At 42.2% G+C, this 23586-nt stretch overlaps 1 protein-coding gene across 1 annotated transcript; it reads right to left on the bottom strand.

Annotated features, from left to right (window-relative positions):
- Positions 1–5068: 5068 nt before the first annotated feature.
- On the bottom strand, positions 5069–18912 carry eva1ba (eva-1 homolog Ba (C. elegans)). The gene is made up of 5 exons (XM_070966608.1): positions 18604–18912; positions 13057–13159; positions 7826–7965; positions 6259–6353; positions 5069–6149 (listed from the first exon to the last, which is right to left on the bottom strand). The coding sequence occupies exons 4-5, from the start codon at positions 6323–6325 to the stop codon at positions 5725–5727; spliced, it is 492 nt and encodes a 163-aa protein (XP_070822709.1). The 5' UTR covers positions 6326–6353; positions 7826–7965; positions 13057–13159; positions 18604–18912; the 3' UTR covers positions 5069–5724.
- Between the last annotated feature and the right edge of the window lie 4674 nt (positions 18913–23586).

Here is a 23586-nt window from a genome sequence, read left to right as displayed (position 1 = left end):
CAGTGAGTCATCGCGATGGATGTAGAGAGCGGGGGCAGAATCAGTGAGAAATTCTTTGCACCCACCATAGGGAGAGCTTTTACTCTTGACCATAATGTGGACCACGCCGTCATCAGAGTAAAGCGTATAGATCTGGTTTTGGCTCCGAAAGGTGGCAGCGGCGGCAGTGGTGGTGTGCTTCTGTCTAAGCCTACTAGTGTTGCCCACTTCAGAGCACATCTGGACAACATCTGGAGCTCATCAGGGAGCGGGTGCTTCTGAAACTGCCATGGGAACATACTATTTTTAAAAACTGAATAATGGTCATTAAGGGCACATTCCCTGATGGACAAGGGTGAAATAAATGAAACTAAACAAACACAGGATCAGCTGATAACGAGACTTTTCTGAATTTTTGAAAGATAAGAAAATAAATTCCATGCCAAGTGAAGATTTTACTTTTTTACTGTGGGAAGTCTAAAATATTCAATAATGTCAGTGATGACAGGTGCTGTTTACTCTACAGACACTCCTGTGATGATGGTAATGCACAGCTTGTATGAATATTTGAGTCATTAGGAAGAAATATAGTACTGTAGGTCTGTAGGACAACAATAGCACAGTGCAGTGCAGCCAAACAGAGGAGCGATTTAAGACAAGTAACATGGAACTGTGGGGACTACTGAAAACTGAGTGTTGAAAACTGAAGCAGTTTGGAGCTCAGAGGTCAAATACCGAGAGAAAAAAAAACCCCTCTGAGTTAAAATTAGAAATAGAGAAAGAGGAGCTAAACTGGCAAAGAACAGCTCCCCTCTGTCAAAGGAAGGAACAGAAACAAATCGTATGCAAAGTGGCAATTAATGTGCCACATATTAAAAATGCTGTTTTAATATGAAGCCTTTTACTGTGAAGAATCAAAGCCAGTCCCAAAGCACTGCTTACCCTTAGATTTATACTGTTTGTGCAGTTTTAGATGCAAAAATGTTTCTAATTTGGCCATTACAGTAAAATGTGATTAATTGAACTTAGCATCATGAGTGTAGCTATAGATGTCATTATCTGTAGAGGCTGGTTTCGGGTAGGACTACAAAACACAGTGTGCACTATGTTTGTCTTTGTAGAGATCTTTCCCACGCCATGTTGTGGTTCAGATTCATGGCTTTGCCTAACTGGATTTCCCTCATGTTAATTTTACTGACGTATTGTTTCATAGCTGCATAATTACCATGAAGCTAAAATATGTTGCTTCTAATTACATGTGATTACATCGTATAAAACGAAAACGAAGCTATTCAAAATACTGAATTGTGGGTCTAGTAAAACATATTTGGGGTCTTATGATTTTGAGGTAGACGCCATTCACAAGAGGTTTATACAGATATAATTACACAGCTGCTTCAAGGAGTCTACACCATCAACGCCACTGATTTCTGAAAGCCTGCAACCACATGAGAGGCTTTTCCAAGACCTCAACAGAGAAGACTTCAGTGTGGGCTCCATCTAAAAACAGAGCAGGGCCCAAGGCAAACCTGGAGCCTGTCTGCTCGTCCAGCACAGTTTGTACTCCAACGGAAGTCCTTGGCCTTCCTCCATGTCCAACCAAGACCTTCCCCCAAGCAACGCTACACCAGCTTCACAGCATGGAAGTAAGACTAAAGTTTCCTGCTCCAACAGAAAGAATGTGGACACACGCAATACACAAATGATTATTTTGTGTATTTTCCCTTTTGTATGGCTTTAGTGATGTGCCAAGAATTCATACATGACAGATAACTTGTAAATCACCAAACCACTAAAGATTGGCTTGTGCTGATGTCCGCTACAAAGATTCGTCGAGTGTGGGCAGTTCATCAACGTTCTGCAAGTGTTCATTGGCAGCCAAGCAATATTTCAGTCATGTGGAACAGATTTATTAAGTGAATACAGAGTCGATATTGACCATCTCAGCTCGTCACTCGCTGCGAGGATGCACCCAAGCCATAACAGCAGATTTTTGGGAGTGACATCAATACACTCCCCCCAAAAACCACATTAGAGAGCCTGACACCAGCTATTATGTGGAATCTACTATATGTGGGCTATCCAGTCCCTTGCAGATCACCACAGACAATGAAAGGAGTATACTGTCTAGCCATTCCTAAGCAAAGCACCTCCGATCTGGGAATATCTGACAACAATTTAGCAAACTGAGATGGTTCTTCTTATGAAATGATATGTCGCAGTGATGACAGCAGATTACCACCACCCAGATGAAACATTTTTCTAACTAAGACAAATATGAAGTGTCAGAAGAAAATATGAAAATGACCTAACATGACAAAAGCCCTGCTGTGTTTGAAGCCAATATTACAGTGAAACAATAATGTAAATAGGCTGTTAGAGGGACAACACTCATTTTTACATGCCAGAAGCCAGTGAACAAGCCAGAAAGCCCCCTCAAAGCAATGTCAACAACACAGAAGGAAACATGCCACAGAACCAATGAAGCCCCTATCAAAAGCATCAAAGCAACATAAAGCACATCAAACAACTGAGAGGGAAAATGAATGCAATCCAATGCACATACTGCACACACACACACACACACACACACACACACACACACACACACACACACACACACACACACACACACACACACACACACACACACACACACACACACACACACACACACACACACACACACACACACACTGTAATTATCAACAGCATCAGAGCAACAATTGGCCATCAGCGTATATGAAAAGCACGAGAGCAGAAAATAACAAACAACAGAATTCAGCAGCATAAGCAAAGAAATTAGCAGCCGGCATACACAGCATTAACAGTATAAGAGCAAATTCAGCCAGCAGCAAATATCAACAGCATTAGAGCAGAAGTAAGCAGTGAGCAGACTCGAAGACATGCCAAAGAGAGAGCAGGACCAAAAGACAGACAATTTAACTCGGCCTGAAGTTTAGAGCCATGCTAGCAGCGCACCCCCAGATGTTGTTATGTCCACAATCCAAAGATGTTCAGTTTATTGTCATAGACGAGTGGAAAAAAGAGGAAATTCTTCACATTTAGGAGGCTGGGATCAGAGAATGTACTCAAACTCATTATCTATTACCAAAACAGTTGCTGATTAATTTGATAGTTGACAACTAATCAATGAAGCATTGCAGCTCTGATATTAGTCAATACACTCAAAGTACAGCTATGGCTGATGGGAACAGCATTAGTTTTGCAGCTGAATTATTTAATACGTGTGTATAACAGTGTTTGATGTTTTGGTATCAGGCTATTTAAGTTTAAGTTTTCATGCCAAACATAATGAAAACTTATGGTGCCCTAGAAATTATAAGGTTAAGTATAATTTCAATTAATCATTTAAGTGATATATGTGCACACAACCAATCACACATCAAAACAAAGCTAAATTTGGATGAATTATAAAAGCCATAAGTGGCACTAAATTAAGAGCTGTTTGGGAGCCCAAAAGAGCCAACGACATGCCAAATAGTGATTGTCTGCCAAAAGCTGGTTCTATTGCCCATTTCAGACATCTACAGCTGCTTTTATCTGGATCAAACAGTCCTGACTTGCAAATATACAGACATTTATGTCTGTGGTATGTTTTTGTGAAACTTGAATGTTTGTTGTGGTCGTATAATTCCAATACTGGCCATACTTGAAGTTTACAGCATAATCAGGTATGACACTTTCGGGATTAGGCAATACTGCACTTATTGTCTGCAATGTTTAACATGCATGTTACATACTTGGGCCTCTATTTGGTAACTAGACTGCATTTAACATGATTTATGGATGGGCTGTGTGTAAAATAAAGAGATCTCTTGCAATTATCCTTATGGCTCTGCATTAATTCAGGTGCATTATTTTACCTGGTTGGATCTTACCCATTTTTTTTTTAATCTTTAAAACTGATGGCAATAGGTTTTGGCTGAAGATCACTTTTTGGCATTCCTATCAGTATTTCGCTCAAAACCAAAAATGCCAACCTGATGGTGGGGCAGGAGATGCCAGTTTATGCCAATCTCTCTAATAGCTGAAATGTTTCATATTGGGTGGATTGACTAAACGATCTGTGTAGAGCTTGCTACTAGCATGGCTAAAAACATTTACAAGCACATAAAAAGCCCCTTAACACAGCTAAAACATCCTTCACAACAATTGGCTGCTAGCACTTAGCTTGGTGAGGGGAACTAGAGAAGCGTTGCTGCTAGCATGGCTACAAACATTTGCTAGCATTTAAAAGAGGAACTTAACACAGCTAAAACATCTTTCACAGCGATTGGCAGCTAGCACTTAGCTTGGTGAGAGGAACTAGAGAGGTGCTGCTGCTAGCTAGGCTACAAACATTTAGTACCACTAAAAAGAGCGACTTAAACAGAGCAAAAACATCTTTGACAACAATTAGCAGCTAGCACTTAGCTTGGACGGGAAGAAGAGAGGCGCTGCGTTCTGGTTGTCAGGGAAACTCAGCCTTCCGGGTTGAAGTGGTATATGTGGTGAGATGATAGAATCAACCAAATGGCGGCGACGAAAATGCGCATTAATATTCCGTAAAACCGTCATTAAATAATGTTGGACAAAGCAGCAACTTTCTTAAGGAAATACTAGAGCAGTAGACGCAGCAAACTAGTGAACAGGTGTGGAGTTTAAATGGACCGCCTTTCCATGAAAGGTGCGCTTGATATAAGTTACAGCGTATCCCGAGTTGTCTACCTGAACTGAGGGTTTTTCCCCTTTAAAGAGGACAGGAAATTAATTTCATTCTAAGTCATTACACTCTTATCAGAACATCTTCTTTTTACAACTTCTTTTTTCTTTTTACAGCTAATGTCTGGCTCCCCCAGAGACTTTTGTTTTGCCAGACATTTTTATAAGGAAACTGTAACAGGAGACATTGTGCAGAAATAAGAAATGACAAAGAATGACCTTTCCAGAGTGTTATTAGCAAGTTGAGGCCCTCGCTCTCTATCTTGATTAGAAATCCATAGCCCACAGGTACGCAGACAATGAGCTTTGTTGTATGTTTGTCTGACATCTGAGCATTGTGAAGAAAAACAATAGTAAATTATTTCGGTTTAATACTTTAATTCTTTCATTTCCTTTGACACTCATAAATTAAAGACACCAATTTTAATTGTCTTTACATTATACTGTAAGTGTAATCTGACCCCCCCATCCCCTCAAATTGATTGATATGTGCTTGTTTAAACCATATAATTTCCATTAACAGTACTCATGAGAGTCTGTTTCCAAGAGCTGTTGAGATTTCCCCATAAACTCACCAGTTTTTGTCCTTGCTGCAAATATTCTTCATTGCAACATACAGTACATACATTGTCTTTACAGATGCTTTCATCTTTCACTTATTACATACATTAGCCTAGTGTTTGTGTGCATTTCTGTCATTAAGCGCCAAACATTTTAATAGACCGATTACTTCAAGCGTCCATCAGTTCCCACATTCATACTACATCTTTTCCACATGGTTTAATCAGTCTTTAAGACACCTTTGGGTTTAGATTCATAACATTGCTACAAAGGAAGTGCAATATCCCATAGTTCAGCTCTGTCAGAGCCAAGTATTGACATATCAATGTGTCACATCACTGCTGTCCTGTAGCCATGATGTTGCATTAAGTCTAACACTCTCAAGTCTCACAGGCTTCCAGGACATCGGGCCCAGCCAAAGGTCTCTGTCAGAGCTAACAGTGTTTCCCTTGAAGCCTCTTAGTAGTAATGCACTCTTCCAATTGTCCCTGTTCCTGTCCCCAGGATATCAGGCTGGCCGTTCCTCCAGATCTCACGTATGATTCGTTCCCTCTCCTCCAGTCGCTGTGCCCGCTCCAGCTCCTCAGCGGAAGTAAATACGTTTACGCTCAGTGTCCCATCTGATGGGCTGATATGATTACCGACAGGGATTTCTGTGCTGGGCAAAGGGACAGGTGCCTCTACATCCTCCCCGTCTTCATCTTCATCATCCTCACTCTCCTCGTCGTCCTCGCTGATGTCCTTTAAGTGTTTTTTCTCAGGCGTGGACGGAGCAATGTTGGTCCGCGGCTTGCAGGAGATGCGGATGACGAGGAGGCAGAGCGTCAGCACCAGGCCGAAACACACCCCGAGCACAAAGTACAGGCCGAAGCTCTCTGGGTTCGCTGAGGAGAGAACAAAAAAGATCATAAGATGTTGTTGCTTGATCTTTTTGGATAGAAATCACAGATACAGGTGGATGTAGGTATTGTGTTGGGCTGCGGTGTGTCTTACCTTTGATGTGTGCATATGCAGCTATGCTGTTGCTCAGGAGGTCCATTTCTTTTTTCTTCACATCCATGGTGATTTTGACTTTGCTTTACTCACACCTGAAAAACAACAAACACATAAAATTTGTTTTTGGTGTACACTACAGGAAGAGACCATGTTAACGCTCTTTTAGATGCTGAAAGTTAGTTTCCCAAGCGCACTTCTTCCAGTGTCAAGTCCTGTGTGGCGCCTGGATGTTAAACCCACTGACCACGGTACTTTTTCATTTGCCTTCGGGTGGGTGGGATGAGGCCTCCAAGTGTCAAACAAAAGCTCCTCTGTGTCCTCCTAAAGTGCTGGCTTCAACTGGGATCATCATAACGCATTTGGCACATGGAACTCTGCCTCTGCCGCTCTCTCTGAACCATGACAGCCCTCTATTAAAGAGGTCAAGTGTCAATTTTCCAACTAGCCACCAAGAACTCCTTCCTGCCTGATGGGAATCCCAGATCAATTTGTGAAGTTCAGACTGAAAGGCCACTGTGTTGTTGACCTATTTGTATTGTTTGGATGTTGTGTCCCTGAAAACTGTCTTTCCTCCCTGTTTCCTGTTGATCTGAGCAGCTCTATTGTGTTTTTAACCATCAATGCAACAGTCCCGATTCCGAACCCTCCCAGGGAAGTCTTTCCTTAAGTAAAACCAGTGGAGCTGTGCACCAGATGAGATGCAAGAACAGTTCAAGTTCATTCTCCTTAGCAGTCTGTTTTTTGTTTTCAGCAATTATCTATATCCCGTCCTCTGTGTTACCCTCATGCTACCTCCTCACTCAGTAGCTTTCAAAGAAACAAGCCTGTTGCTCATCTGAAAAAAATAAAAAAGAAATTGCCTTCATGGAATACCGAACCATGCAGGGTCGTGTCTTTTCTGCATTTCCTCCTTCAACCTTCCCCAGCTCCCCTCTTCTACCTCCACCCTGCGGCTCTTTCCTGCTGACTCTGGCTTTTTTCCTTCACTTTGTGAACAATTTCCACCTCCCCGGCTTGATGACATCATGGTGTTGCACCATGAGACACATTAAAGTGTTGATGGCAACAGAGGAGAGAGCAGTTCAAAATAAAAGGAGGAGCCTTTAATCCATCCAACTAGTGTTAGCACTCCCCTGTAACATGTGCTTTGTGTTGTGGCTGGCGGTGGAAAACAAACACTCTGTTCATGTGAAATGATGACGAACTCCGAAGCGCTCCACTCTAACCTGTGCGCACTGCTCTAAGTCAAACCACATGTCCCTCTGCCTACACATGGCTCATATGGATGTCCTCAAATTGCACAACCCACATGTTTGTGTTTGCATTTACTTCTAAATTGTAGCTGCCGATAACCTCAGAGCCTGATTTCTATCACGATGTGAATACCTTGCTGATTTATGCAGCATTTGAGCTTATTTGTTTTCAATAAAATTCAAGCATAAAACCACACATGTGTAAACCATATGTAATGTGGCCTGCTAATAAACTTTCAAACACAGCAAACATTCTCCTGTAAAAGCAGAAGTAAACAGAGAGAGGAGTTCAGATAAAGCAGAAAACTTACCAAAAAGAAACTTTAGCACACGTCTTCAGTCCCAGCTCATAGTGAAAAGAGATTTTGGAGAATGGATGCAAAGTGATCACGCTCCCCTCTCTTTCTCTCCTGTGCTGTTGGATCAGGGCCTGTGATCTTTGGTCCTCAGGCTAAACAGACAAGAGCAAACACACACACACACATACAGACGTCAAGCTACATTAGATCCAAACTCACTGAGGCGTCTGCAATGCAAACAACGGCAGTCCTATTGCAGGATCCAGCCAGAGACTAGAGGCAGGCTTTTCATTTTTCAGTGGTTTCAACTGTGCTGTCTTGTCCTCACTTGGTATAAGACGCACACAGACTGCAAAAACACAGGTCTGTCCAGGCTGTATGTTGCAGTATGAAAAAGCAAAATGGCAGAAATAAAAATTCATTTTTGCTAAGTAACTGTATACACTTGATAATACAGTAAAAACTGTATTGTTAAAAAGAAGAATGCTTTATTGTCTTATCCTGTTGGTTCTGACTGATGATGTCAAGTGGAATACAAACTTAACAGTGCAATGGGTCCACTCAAAAGCTGAATGTTGTAAAGGGGCAAATACAGACATACTGTACACATAGTCAACCCTGTGTGGGCTTTTGTAAAAGGGGGAAAATGCCTTCTATCAGTGTTCATTGGCTCATGGGCTATGATTTGCTAGAGTCTGTAGCGCTCCACAGAATTTGACAGCTCATATCGTCACAAAGATGACTTAAGGCGTTTTTGCACAAGGCTTTTGAAAAGGGGCCTCATGTGATTGAGAAATTACCCCTCATTTCTGTGTTTTCTGTGGCCCATTCACACGGCATAGGCAAAGTCTGAATTTCACAGATACGGCGATTTGTACGATTTGCATGTGACTAATATTACCACATGATGCCTGTGTTTGGTCATTTGATAATTTACAGTGGAAATTAGACTTAACAAATTACAGACATTGCAGACTTGCATGGGATTAAGATCACAGACAAATTCTGCAAATGATACTAATCCAGGGTAAAAAGGGCTTTTAAGCTGTTTGACTTGTCCAAAATATGTACAAATTATAAGTGGAAGAATAAGTGGAAGAAAACATTCAAACACAGTAACAGAATCTGAAGTTTTCCAGCTACAACAAAGTCCCTAGCAACTCAGACCATGACAATCTTTCTAAAATCCAACAACAAGAGCTCCAGGATCACTTTCCTTTACTCAATAAAAGCCCTGTAGCTTGCAGGGGGTTAGTGATTTACATGCCAGGTGGGGGGACTGAGGCCTGTGAAAAGTGCTGCGCTGTGAAGTTTTTAAACTTGCAGCCCTGTTTCAGAAAAAGCTCCTCTGCCAGCTGCAGTTGGTTTAGCAGGGCCTCTGTGCTTTCCAGGGCAGATTTTGATCTTGCTGACTCTTGGCAGATCCTATGTACACTACAGAGCGCCTGACTGAGACAGCACTCGGGGGCTAAGTGACAGAGCGGTCACTATGGCAACAGGCTTTCCAGGCCACCCCCTCGGCCCGCATGGGAGCGAGACGATGGGCCTTTTGTTTCTGCAGCGCACCGTGGGGATGGACCTACGCACTGTCTTCCTGTTGAGCTTCCTTCCTTCCTTTTCAATTATGAACAAGTTCATCTCCTCCCTCCCGCTGAGCCTAATCCCTCAGTGCTAATGGAATCTATTCATCATTATCCACGCAGAGCTGAAGAACATGGCTTCCAGTGAGATATTTTGTTTTTGTCTCAAGGGTAATAAAGCGAACGGCTCGAATGACTGCAGCAGTTCTTCAAGCCAAGGTCAAAGTTAATGATTGGACACCTACAGTAGAGTAACCGGCGTCTTCTCACACTGGAATGCAGCAAACCTGAGCTTCTTCCGGACTCAGGCAACTGTTGCTGGTGGTTAATAACAACTGGAAACCTGTTTAAATCCCATCTAAACACTAATTATCCTGCCCTGTTGTTTTGTTGTGTTTTTGTTTTACCCTATGAAGGAAATTATTAACAGACCTTCTCCTCCACCGCGATGTACCAGCCCATGACTCAGCTTTCAGACATTTTCTCCAAGTGACCCAATTTGCTTTTCAGATTGCAGATGTTGTCCTGCCCTGCAGCCTTCAGAATCAGACCTTAATCATAACAAAGGAGTCATGCATTTGGGATTTGATTTATCATTTTGTCCCATCATGTTTTACTCAAACTTCAGTTGCATTATAAAGTGCCTGGTAAATATTATGAATGAAAACAACAGTCCTTGAATTATGACTCCTGACGTGATCAAATATTGACAATAAACACGTCAGCTCAACTCAAAATAACAATTAGAACTCCTAATGATCGTTATGCACGTACGCAAAAATCAAACAAATAAATCTTTGCACTTCTCACACTCTGCTGAGTGGTGTGAGCATCTGCACCAACTGTTCTGCCATAGAAGTGAGAATATCTCAAGAATCAAGACCCCATATGGTGTTATAATGTGGCAAACCTGCAAAAATGTAAGTTAATTTTATTGCTTTTAATACAAACTTTCCACTGGCTTTCATTATTTAGTTAGAAATAATAGTCATATATCTTGAGTCAATTGCATAAAACCAAACCTGTGCCAGCACGTGTCTTTGTTCCACGTCTGAGCTCCTGTGACGTCAATGTTTAGTCCCATTTTTTGTCCCTGCTAGCTTATGGTTCGCTCTTTCCTGGCCTCATATCCTGAGGTCAAACGCTCAGGCATCCCCTTCCTGAGTCTTTTGCACGCTCCTAACTATTAAATAATCACTTAACCCATCCTGACATGGCTTTAACTGGGCAGGAAATGTGTGCCTACATGTCTTTATCTCATATTAAATCAAAACAAAATATAATCCCAGTAACAAATGATAAATGTCGCAACTAGCTCAGCTAATTCTTCCCACAATCTGTCCATCAGCGAGTTATTTATGTAAGGTCACAGCAGAAATTGTGCTCAGACTGAAGCCAGCATAAACAAAGTATGGCGTTGTGGCCATGTGAGGTCAAACACTATTTCTGACCGAGTATTGTTTGCTTTGGTTTGGATGGAAGAGCTGAGGGGAAGAAAAACTCCCAACTGTCATGTAGTGTGATATTTTTGTTGTCATCCACTTGAAGATAACCACAATGGCCTTTCCTTCCCACAAGGTTTGTCCCTTTCCGCAGGGACAACATCCATACCAAAGCCTTCTTTCAGCATCATCGTCATTGTCTCAGATAAGTATGTTAAGACAGAATGACGGAGCTGTCTCCTTTACACAGATGTCAAGTGGGTGATTTATCAGCTGCCTCCTAACAGGGACGGACCTCCGGAGTAAAAGTTTGTCACAGAATAGAAACACTTTTCCCTCGATGCTTAACCAGTAATACTTATTTCATAACCCATCCAACCACAATACTCCCCTTTCACAATGAAGAAATCATGTCAAAGTCAAAAACCTTCAGTGGAATTTATGCAGGGAGTCAAGACACATTTGATTTATACAGAGAAGATGAAAAGGTCAGATTACACAAGGGACCGAGTCGGTGTTATTTACTCATTGTAATGACACACGCCAAACCGCAGAGGGAAAGAAATATTTTTAATACCTTGAATTTCTGTGCAGCCGCAACAATTCCTGGCACATCGGACGGTCTTTCTGCGGTTCGCTTGGGACAAAGCTTCACAGGCTGAAAATGGCCAGATTTGAATTTAATCACATTTCATTGTTTTTAATCTCGAGTCCACACGCAGGCGCGCTCTGGTGAGGGAGATCACAGAAGCTGCCTTTAGAATTTATAGCATCTTACATAGTATTTTTTCCTCTTGATTAAGTTCATTAAAAAGTTCCTGCTTTGATTCTGTGGCTGCTACTGAAAAAACAGTCTGGTCTTAATGATGCACAGCATCAAACAAACCAATCTGGGTAATTTATTCACTATTTTCAGCTTGCGGAGCACATTCTGAAACTCGTGCGTGTTCCCCTTAAATAAATACACTGAATCAAAGCTCAGTCTTGGCTCACTTATTCTCGCACACATGAAAAAATTCTTTCAGTAGCTGATGAAAGGTTAACAGCAACCTTCAAGCTGCCAAAGAATCTGAAACTGTATCACAAAAGTGACTGCTGGATGTCTCTACAAGCCATTCATCACACACCTGTAATCAAGCCAGAAAACTGACTCCAAGTACTAAAACATAATGGAACTTCAAGCTTCCCCCAGAACAGCAGAGGTGCAGGCGATCTCTTTCCACGCAGTAAACAGAAACATTGTCCAAACCAACATCTTTGTTCACAGGATCTGTGAAAGCACTCAGGAAGGTCCACAGGGTGAAGGCAATTTCTTGTGGAAGCCGCAGCGAGCTTCCTTCACTTCCAACAAGGTTGCAAAGGACATTTCTGGAGAAAGTGAGGGTGCATTTCTTCCCAGTTCCTCTTGACATGAAGATCTTGGGTTTCAAGCTGTGTGAATTGTTAGTGTTGCTTCCCCCTTGTCAAGGCCTGCCAGAATATCTGACTGAGAGGAAAACTGTTGCATTTGGAAACAAGACAGGCATGTGGTTGCCATCATGGCGCACCAGGTGAAGTTGACCTCAAACAGACCTGGGTCACAGAGTATTTGCAAATACTTATATAGTTGGTCTGACTCTGTTCATGCGCTGGATCAGTGAGACACAGCGTGTCACTGACAATATGATGAAGTAAAACATTTAGAAACAACCACATATGGGTTTTTGAAAGTAAAGGTCGGAACAAAGTCTGATGGCTCCTTGCATACCATGTGAAAAGAGCCAAGTTGGAGTGACTACACTGAGTGGACTCATCTACAAGACAACTACAAGCTAGAGGGAGATTGGAAAGTACTTGGGGAGTTTAACGGGCCACAGAAAATAAATATTGCAATTCAAATTAAAACAAAGGCAGCACTTCTCCTGGTGAGTCAGGAGTACTGGCTGCACCACTGTAATATTTCTTTGGTTGGGCTTTGTTGTTACGACTCATGCCATATGACAGTGAGGCCCTGGTTTGATTCTGGCTAGAGAGCTTTGTGCCATCTCCCTTTCCCTCTCTACTGCTTCTTGCTTCTTTCTACCTGATCTAGTAAACACATAATACAAACATCTCTGCCAAGCGTTATCCAGATCTAGATGCCAGTTTCAGTTGCATGTCAGTTACATCTGCTCAATGCCAGATGTAAAGAACAGTTCATTATTGGCCTTTGAAACAGAAGTTGAAAACAAGCTCCACTCACTTGTTTGCTCCGGAGCTCTCGACCATATCACACTATCTTCATCAGCAGATGGAGTTTGCTCACTTGTCATGGAACTCTGGGTCTTCTGTTGATGAAGACAAGCCTAGAAAAAGCAAGCGAGAGGTCCTTGAGTTAAGACTGGTTCATCAACTGCTTGTTTTGTCAACACCTGAAAGCAGCTTTTCAGCATTTTCAGATTGCAAAAAAGCACTCCAGAGACAGCATATATTGGCCTTTATTTTAGGAGATTATGACACTAAATTAAAAAAAACCTCACCCGTCTATCAAATCATATTTGACCCTGATCTGAACTTCAACGTGCTGTGAACTGCAGACAGAAACAGCTCTAGTGGATGCAAAGTTAGAACTTGCCCAACTTTTATTGAGTTTCCTCTTCAGCGGGTCTGGACTGGAAATAAATTAAGATCTAAACCTGTGTTATTTGTGCAACATTGAAACATTTTGTTCCATTAGATGATTCAATCTCATCCAATCTTCTTGAATACAATTCAGTGTTTCATAGAACTAAAAGAAGGCTTTGTTTTTTTTCATGTTTTGATGTACTGTATTTGGCTTTGGGCATGTGCTTTATTTGACGTGCACTCAATGAACAACAGCTTTTCTTTCAAGGACAAAACCTTTCCAGGAGGAGACACAGAATCAAACCAGTCAGGCCCTGTTGGCTAGTTATTTGACTTAAGACACTCCACTTTTCAACAAGGGTAGGGCTGCAAATTCAACATGACTCAGTGTGCCAACATGACGCCAGCTCGGCTGGAGCAACTGCAACCCATGGCCCAATGAATCCCTGTGTATCCTGGTGTCATGAAAAGTGAACCACAGTGCACTGCTTGTCCTGTGAAGAGCACATTTTGTGGACTATGGTAGGTAATGGGAGGGTAATGGAGATATGGGACTGAGCTGGGGGTTAGGGCAAGTGGTTAATCACAGCCAGATGTGTTCCTGATGTGAGGTAAAGTCAGAATGCTTTACTATGTAAATGAAGAGGATATATCCAATGTACCATCTTCGTACTGACGTTATCGAGGTAACAATCAAGCAAATCAAGCAACGCTCATGGCAGTAGGAAGCCAAACTGGAACCACAGCTGTGTGCGTGTGTGTTCGCTGACAGAGTTCATTTATGTGTGTGTACAGTATTTGTCTGCATGTTGACAGTGTCTGGTTGTTTGTGTATGTTCCTGTACGTTGAAACGGATTCACATGAACATTCCTCCACGATTCTCGAAAGCGCAGAGAGCTTTAGATCAACCTCAACTCAGAGCTCCAAAAATAGAGTCGTGATCTCACCCTTTTCATCGATCTGGGCCACCATCCAGCAGCACGCCAACACCACATGCTGTATCAATTACATGGACCCAGCAGATTACTCTGTGACACAAAACACGTGTTTGCCCTTTATATGATTGGGTCCGTAGCATTTACTCTATAGTGCTTGGGAACATGGTGAGGCTCCATGAGATTTAGGAGGCTCAGAAATGTTGTTGTGACAGGAACTGAGTTTGGGTAGTAAAAGTGAAGGCTGGTGCCTGTTTTCAGATATTTAAAAGGCGTTTGAGAAGCCTACATAACTTTTAATGAGCTCTATTAGGAATGAGCAATAAACACAAAACGTCAGCGTTATTCTCATCTCCCATGGTGCCCCTTGAATGAAAGTTGCAAAATTTTTACTATGGGGGTGAGTAATTACACCCCTTAGAGCAGATCCAAGATAAATGTCTACAGAAAAGTTCCTTATCACACAAGAAGATGAAGTAGAGGTAAAATAAATACTTTGTCAATTGTTTTTTGTGGTAAAGAAATTAAATGTCATGTAGGGATGTTGGATTGTGGCACTGGAGGATTGAATAGATTTTGTTCCAAAACAAAGTACGGTCCAGAAAAAACATCTCTGTGCTGTTTTGTCATTGGCTCTGATCTTCATAAAGATTTTTTTCTGATTGTCTATTTAATGCTGCCTCCAGACTGTGACTAACTAATCTTGGCTCAGCTCTCTTCTACTAATGTTGTCTTAAACAACAAACTTACCAAAAACATGGGGTTCTACTCTGCTGCATCCTGTTTGACCAAATATTCACAGACAGTTTAAACCAAATGAAAGGCCACCACTTCTGTGCATGTTCAAGTGCTTTTTTATGTGTGTTTAGGTTTCTGTGTGCCCCCCTGCCTTTGTATGTGTTTGTATCTGAGAGACAAGGCAAACCTGCTGGACTTAGCATGTCAAACATCTGCCCGAGCCTGAACTGGGGAGTGTCTTGACCAGTGAAGCTCCTACGAGAAAGCAATAAGCCCTCAGCCCTGTGAGACATCAGTGGTTGATGGGAGCTTTGCTAAACACAGTTTCTGAGACACGTCATTTAGAAAACACAATTTTCTCTCTAACTCCAGAATAGCCTCTTACTTAGGGAGATTAGAGTTATCTTCATGCAGATCTACTCATAATGTCAGCTTTCACATCTGAACAATGAGTTTATGAACAAGACCAAGTCATCACTGTTAAAGTGCACTTTGTAATCCTTTAATTATCTATGAACTCTGCCATCTGATGACCATAGCACTGTATGTTTAGGGAACAACGTGGTTGAGGTAAAAGCTGAACTATTACTTTCGTCCATGGCAGAGACTGCTGGGGTGTGTAAGTGAGCCAGATGTGGGCAACAGTTTTGTTCATGGTCGGGTTCGGCTTTAAAGGTACAAAACAAATAGGGGGCAGCATATCACCAGAGTAGCCACTAACTGCTGCTCATTATACTCGTTACTGTAGCTACTAGCTGCCATTAGCAAGTTAGCTCACTTAGACTGAGTCTGTCCAGACCAGGAGCTCAAGGAATGAGGGAATTATTGCTGTTTACACCACGGGCAACTGAAACTTAGCATCCTCCCGGTAAACAAGGCCGGACCGGGACTGAACAGAGGGAATACAGTTGATTTTAAGCATCTCCGAGCAGGTCTCTGACTCCAGGGACAACAAAGACACGGCAAGCCAGGACAGGAGAGGCATAAAGCAGGAGCGAGAGGTAGGTCATCAGCAGAGGGGATTTTCAGTTCAGTTGCACCAAACCAGAGCTGGTGATTTTTGGGACAGTCGAAAGACAAACCACGATGGCTTTGGTGAGTTCTTTTTTGTTTCTGTCAAAATGAAGGTCATCTTTGTTCACTAAACGAGAGAAACTGGAATTCAGAAGGTGTATGGTTGTATTTTCCTTTTAAGGAAAATAGGTGTTAGAATTTGTCCTTTCTTTACATTTTGAGAGTTTCTTTAGTTTATTTATTAGACTAAAAAGCTCAGAAAGCTTGTGAAATGTAGCAAACTGGCTACTAGCCTGAGCTGTACTATTGGACTACTGCCTCTTGAGGTACAATGTGGAATTGCAAGCGAGGACAGGCTGGGGCTAGCTGGTTAGCATGCTAACTATATCAGATATCTTGGCAACAAAATACACGGACATCTTTGACATAATATCAGAGGTCTTAATTCTTCGCATTCTGTTCTGTTCTTTTCTTTTTTTTTTTTAATGTTTTAAGCTAAAAGTCTGGCCATATCTTTCACACTGCATTTCTGTTTGTGTATGTTTAGCTAACTTTGAAAAAGTTTGGGAAAAGAGAGTAAACATGACAGCAGAGCTGCATGATGAAATCATAACTCATTTTAATTTATGGATGTTGAAGCTTTTCCTGACCAGCCAACAGTGAACTGTCGATGCAGAATTTTCCAATTAAAACTGGGACATGAGAGACATGTTAAACTGTATGTATATACATTAAGAACAAAATTGCTGAACTTGCAAATGATCTTGTTGTTATTATTGTGCCCTGCAATGGGCCAACATAATGAATTTTTTAATTTAATGGTGTTCTCCTCAAGCCATATATTAAATGAGAAACTGAACATTAAAGGAGCTGCTCTATGCACATGACTGGGAGAACACCTACTGGGACTATTTTGTGATTAAGAATACATTTATTGTTTAATAACAGACAACTCTGCTATAGAAAAAAACCCATTTGTATGCCTGCTAAATCAGCTAAATTCATTGTCTGTTGGGTAGCTCCAGGCTTTCTGCAATGTGGCATCATCACATGCTCTGGTTTCTGGCTTTAAGGAGATATTTCTTGTTCATCATCATTGTGAAAAACATTGAGAACAATCGTGAATAGCACACTTTACCCCTTTTATCACAAGGGGTTGTGTTTATTTCTTGCTACAGTGTAAAACTGTGGGGCTCCTTTCTCTTGACTTATCTCTGCTGTGTGCAATGTGAAACCTTCTGTATCTCCCCTACAAATGGATTGGTACCCTGGGAGTTTAGACAAGCAGTTAAAATCAGACTCCGACCTCTGACCTCTGGGTAAATAGAGTAAGTTAACAACCATCCTCAAGACAGATAAGACAGGTCGACTGATAAGCAAGTTAGTGGGTTTTGGGAAAAGGAAAGTCTCCTGGCATGATTAGCTTGGAGAGGTCATACAGAAGTCAACTCTTCCCAGCCAGCCTTGAAGGGGTTACTTAACAAAGCATTCACACGTATCCTATGGAAGGTTATCTGATTGACTGGAGGAGGCACAGCTAAAGTGCTGCCAGCCCACTCAGATAGTGTAAATTAAAGGAGACCGCTGAGACCAGCCCAGCCCAATTCAGCCTCCACCCATTGCCTCCTTTCTCCCTGATAAGAGGTGCTGACCACACGTCCAGTGGAGTGAGAGAGCTTTGGGAGCTGAAGCAGATGGTTGACTGCTGCTGCATGAATGTTTCTATCAGCCCATGTGAAAAAAAGGGAACAGCTGAAAAAAAAAACAGAGCCAGATGCACCATGTGCAGACTTTTCATGCCACATTTTTGAGATCTCTCACCTCAGTTGTCTCTGATTATGTGACGTCTGCTCTTTCTGGACTAGACGAAAAGCATAAAAAGTGAAAGGATGCAGCAAGGTGGCAACTAATTAATCACTGCAAGGTTGTCCAATATTGTGCAGCTGCACAGGAAAGCCATACCCGGTCACTCCTGTGCTGTCTCAACTCAAAGTGCTGCATCAGCTCCTCTTTGGCAGCAGTTCATTGAATGCAAGCTGAAAACATGACAGTACAAGGATGGATGTGGATATTTAGCTTCATCCAGGACTGATAATGACACACACACTGTAACAAGATATGGATATTAGTGTAAAAAACAGTCAACATCATGTGTAAAATAGCTTTACCAAGGTGCAACTCATTCACTTTCACCAATTTAACCCAGTTTATCAAAATGCAAACAATCACACAAGCAACTCGTATTTCATGTGAAGTAAAAACTTACTAGAGCTGCTGTGATGGAAACCAGATATCAAACTTTATAGCACATGGAAGTTTTCCCAAACACACTCACCTCTAAACAAGCCTGCCAAACTTACATTTGCAGAGAGATGCAGAGGATTACAACTGTAGGCACTCAACTAGTTCATCCATTGTAAAAGTTCAGTGACAGTGGAGCTGTGGTCAGTGGGATTCCTATGGGACTCTACATACACTGTCAAACTGTCAAACTCACCAGTCTGTGATGACAAGAAAGATGCCTCTGAAACTGCTCAGTCCAAACAGAAAGCTTCAGGCAAACTGCAGATTTCAGCCCTCTTTCCCTCCAAATTAAAAAAACAAAACAAAGCACAGCATTACAAGCAGTCCTCCCTGTTTCAGTTGATTCCCTGTTGCTGCTGTGGTCAAGTCCTGAAGAGTGTGTGTGTCTGCCTGAGCGTGTGTGCACAGAGTCTGGGGAAGAGGTGGTAACTTCCTCTCAAAGTTGGAGGCGAAGTGAGTAACAGAGTTTTCTCTCTCCCGGCTCCAATCCACAAGAAGCAGGAAAAGCTGTCATACTATCCCCCTTTTCAGATGGAAAAAAAAGAGGAACAGCCTAAAAAGGGCAAGCTCAGAGAAGAGGGGAGGGAGGAAAGCAGCGGTTGTGTGTGTGTGTGTGTGTGTGTGTGTGTGTGTGTGTGTGTGGTGGGGTGTGATGTGGTGCTGGTGGTAGAGGCTTGCCCTCTGTTGTTAAGGAAACAAGCAGAAAGAAACTCCAGGCAAATTAGCTCAAGTTTTTCCATGCATGGTCCAATGTGACAGGAAAACAGCAACAACAAAGACACAGTACTGTGCAGCGCTGGTGCGTAGCTGTGTGTGCTCTCACAAGCTGCTTTGTCAGTCTTATTTGTTTTCGTGCAGAGAGTTTGATGAAAAGATTGATACCATTCTCACATTAGTATGCTAAATATGAAGCTAAAGTTTACAGTCTTTAGGATAAGCTAGGCTAACTGGCTGCTGGTTTTAGCTCTAAATTATGCTGGATTTGAGTAGTTTTGAACTTTGGTTTCACAAAATGTCAAGCTGTTCCTTTAAAATGGATATTTTATCATGCATACATTTAGAAGTACATTAATTCTGCATCTGTTTAGTGCAGATAAAAGATAAAGCCTTTAAAGTAAGGAAACATGTTTATCCTCCTAGTGATATTATTCATGACTTTACATATTCAACACCCACTCTCAAAGTGTTTTCATGCAGTATAAAGTACAATGTGCTGACAGAAAGTGTCAGAAGAACTTCTCCAGGATGTCAGACTTTGCAAGTGTACTGCGAAATGTCTCAATGCTGGTCCTCCGCTTACAATATAATGGAGAATCTCCAAAGTTTTATGTCACTTTATATTTTGAATGTCTGTTCAGAAGTGTTGTGAGCATTTGCAACTTATTACCGGAGTCACGTTCCTCCCAGAGCAGCAGCGCGCAGATATAATGAAAAGGCTATATGGCTCTGGTGAAAGCTGCCTCACACAAAACATGGTAAACATGTAATCACAATAATATGTCAACTGAAGGAGTTGACATACTAATTGCTAACAGCTGCGAGCGACAGGAAAAAAAACTCATCTGGTAGATTGCATCAATGATCGACCACACAACTGTTTCAACATTGGCGAATAACGCTGTTTTATATGTCACATGCATTTCAGTTCACAGCACACACTCTGAACTCGTGCTTGTCATAATTTTGGAAGCAGCTTTACTACCAACATTTCCTCAACTGTAAGAGGTGTACAACATCTCAGTGGGCGTAGCTGTAAATCCTCGTTGCCACCAAGCTCCATCTTGACCAAATTTTATTAAACCCATACGCTCGGGAGGGCATAGTGACATTTTTCATTAGCGTTACCCCTACTCTTCATCAGAAAATAGGGAAGAAAAGCTGAGAGTGGTGAAATCAAGTGTTCATTTTATTCTTTCAGAGGGTCAGCGTTAGAGCAGAGCTGTTATTGTGCTACACCCTGCTGGGACTTGAAAGAACATTGCGGTCTCTATCCAGCATATTTGACTCATTAACCCGCTCGCTAACCTGAGCAGGGTGCATACGAGTGGCTGCAAAACCCTGTGATAGGCTCACTTTAGTTGAAATTGCATATTGCACTCACTGGGCTTCCAGGCTCATCACTCCAAATCAAACATCCTTCCACTGCCTCTTTCTTAAATTTCTGCTTGTCCTTATCTCATTCAAAAAAAAAAATCCTGGATGCAAACAAAACAGAAAGGAAAGCAGAAGGCACCTCTCCAATGTCTCTCACTGTCAACTCAATCAATAAAGATGGAGTGTAGGAGTTGGAGCAGGAGTTTGGGGGAAAGGCTGAGTCCCTTTAGTGCCAGGATTTAAATGTTTCTCTGAGCTGCATCAGTGATCACATTCCTGCCTGGATCTCCTCATGGCTGGCAGATGTCCACCTGTCCCTGGGGCTGATTTATACTCCAGCACTGGGTTGGTCTGAGCAGGGTGGATAAGTTAGGGGTATATGCAGAGAGACAGAAGGAAGGAAGAAAAGAAGAAAGCAAGAGAGAGGAGGTGAAAATGAGGCTTAAAGAGAAATGAGAGCAGTAATTACAGGGCACCTATGGCTTTCAAGGCAGACTTTTCCTGGATCATGTCAGACAAACCTGAGCATGCCAGTGTGCTGTTCAGGGTAAATACACGGTATATCACGGTAATCTGCTGCAGAGGCGGAAGCAGGGAGGGATATGTGACTGACGGCTGGGAAGGGTCTGTCTGCAGGTGGGAAAGGATGAAACGGCAGTGAAGGTGTGTGTGTGGAGACAGAGGGGGGTGGGGAGATTCAAACAAGATAGCACTCGCTCTCAAAGCTCGCTGGCGGGGTGAAGCGAGGCGATGTGCTCCAAACAGGAACAAAAGCTAACTACCGTCTTTAACCTAGATTAATATTTGCAGTGTGTTTCATGAGAGTCGCCTCACCCACTCATTTTCCAAAGGTTGCCACACAGAGCCTTTGTTGGTGATCTGCACAGTAGGGAGGCTGTGCGAATGAATGGTGCATGGAAACCTCTGTGATGTTTGGTTGGTAAGGGCAGATCACAAAGCAACCAAAATCCAGAGAAGAAACATTGCACTTTGGACTGCGTCAACACTCTGAAAATACGAACATAAGACAATCCACTGAGAAGAAAGCAAGTGTTTTTTTCCTCATGAAAGCCATTAATCTGATAATTGACATGGAAGAGTAATAATTAAAGTTTAGTCTTTCTTGTACAACCTCAGAGAGAAAAAACCCCACCACCCATGGATGACTCACTGAACACTGAAATTAATATCCTATGAGGGCGCCCTGAAAGAATTAGCATTGTTCTTTCTTTAATCAAAAACATGCTGAGATATCAAACTGCGAACACATGCTGCTAAGAACCTAAGCCTGCATCAAGTGACAATGCTGACGAAAAAATAACATGGAAAAGCAGACAGAATGAGTGAAGGTGAGAGGAGGGAAAACATTTTCTCTGTCAGTCTTTTTTAATGGGGGTTATCATCAAGCTTGTCGAGGTATAAACACTTTGGCATTCGCAAACTGCTTATTGAACCTTCTTTGGCAAACCTGCAGATGGATTTGGTCTAGGTTGTTACCTTCAGGTTCACTCCACACCCTCTTTTCCAGTGCATGAAAACACATGTCTCTGTCTTTGGCTCCTGGTGCCCCCCCATAAAAAACGTGCACTAGAGGCATCTGCCAGCAGTAGCTTCTTTATGGGACAGGTGGGATCCAAGAGCAGGGAGCTCCTGTGCACGGGGCTTGTGTTGTGATCATAAGTCTGATCTCCTTCCTGCTGTGATTTTCCAGTCCCTCGGCATGCGTAAATAATAAATCACATGCACATATACAGGCACATAGAAACACACTATCACACATGTATAGAGACATATAAGCACATACTGTTACGGTACATACTGACCGACTGTTGACTCATAGGGCTTGTTAATGAGGGAAAGTGCCAGTTGTTCTGACTGCTTGAGTTCATTAGCTTTGTTACCAACAGGACAATGAGTTCATTGCGATGCATTTGCACCATGAACTCCTGTCTCATAACTGTCTGCAAACTGTTCTATTGTGGAGCAATTAAAACATCCAATGGACGAGGTTAAATTAAGATGGATGGTGCATCACAGCTAATAAACTACTATGGCTTCCTGTTCTGGCAAAACTTGCTATTGGTCGACTATAAACTATAAATACATAACTTTAAATATAACTATATAATTTCACATGAAGAAATCATGTATTTACTTTATTTGCTGCTAAACGTTTCAAATATTAAACACCAGTAGTTTCACACTATATCATATTATCTAATATCTCAGCTTTTGGAAACATGTCAAGAAACAGGGTTTAATACCTCCCTTCCGGCACACCCATGGTTAATAGAAAGGATATTGAGGGAGAGGTCTGCCTAGTATTAGGCGGGAAGTACGGGACAGGAAATGGCCCAGGGTTTCACAGAGATGGTCCATCCAGGGAGCAGGAAGTGATCCAAACACCACGAGGGCTGGGATAAGGCCCTAGTGTTCACTTTGCAACTCCACCCCACTCTTTGTTCCTCCACACAGAGGGGTTGACAGAGGTTGAAGGAGTGGAGGAGGAATGGAAGGATTGCAGAATTTGAGGAGAAGTTTAAGGGGTGAGATTACATAAACATATCAACACTACGGCAGCTCGTTGTGGCTCTCCCTACTGTACCTCAGTTCATGACAGTGAGTTGCCAAAAGTCATGAGGATTCGAGCACTTTAGGTGAACCTTTCACATTCCTCCTGCTCAGCTTATCATGATGATGATCCTCGTGTCAAGTTAGGTGGTATTAAAAAGAGTGAGGTTTCATTTATTTAAAATGCTGAGCATTCCTTCCAAAATAGGAGACAGCGTGTCTGCAGCTGCGTGCTCTTATGCTCTCGTATTATTTACTTGTGGCCCTTTTCTGCCAATGCACACGTCACACGATTTTTGCAATGCTAGCAGCTTAGCTTTAGTGTTAGCAATAGTGATTCTGCGTTCCAGACAACGGCTGGATAGACTGCCATTACATTTTGTACAGACATTCATGGTCCCCAGAGGATGACTCCTGCATTGACTTTGGTGATTACTTTTCCTCTAGCGCCACCAGCAGGTTGCATTTGTGGTTAGTAGAAGGGGTGAAATGTCTTAGCAGCAGGAAAGAT

Source organism: Chaetodon trifascialis, chromosome 7 (genome assembly GCF_039877785.1).
Source record: "Chaetodon trifascialis isolate fChaTrf1 chromosome 7, fChaTrf1.hap1, whole genome shotgun sequence".
In the NCBI taxonomy this organism is placed as follows: Eukaryota; Metazoa; Chordata; class Actinopteri; order Chaetodontiformes; family Chaetodontidae; genus Chaetodon; species Chaetodon trifascialis.
Note: the sequence above shows the minus strand (reverse complement) of the source record. Positions and strands in the feature narration are given on the sequence as shown.

Bases quoted from the DNA above. Each gene is read 5' to 3' on its own strand.
- eva1ba (XM_070966608.1), bottom strand. From the start codon at position 6,325: ATGGATGTGAAGAAAAAAGAAATGGACCTCCTGAGCAACAGCATAGCT. The intron at 6,150-6,258 runs GTAAGACACACC...TTCTCTCCTCAG, and splicing joins TGCATATGCACACATCAAAG to CGAACCCAGAGAGCTTCGGC.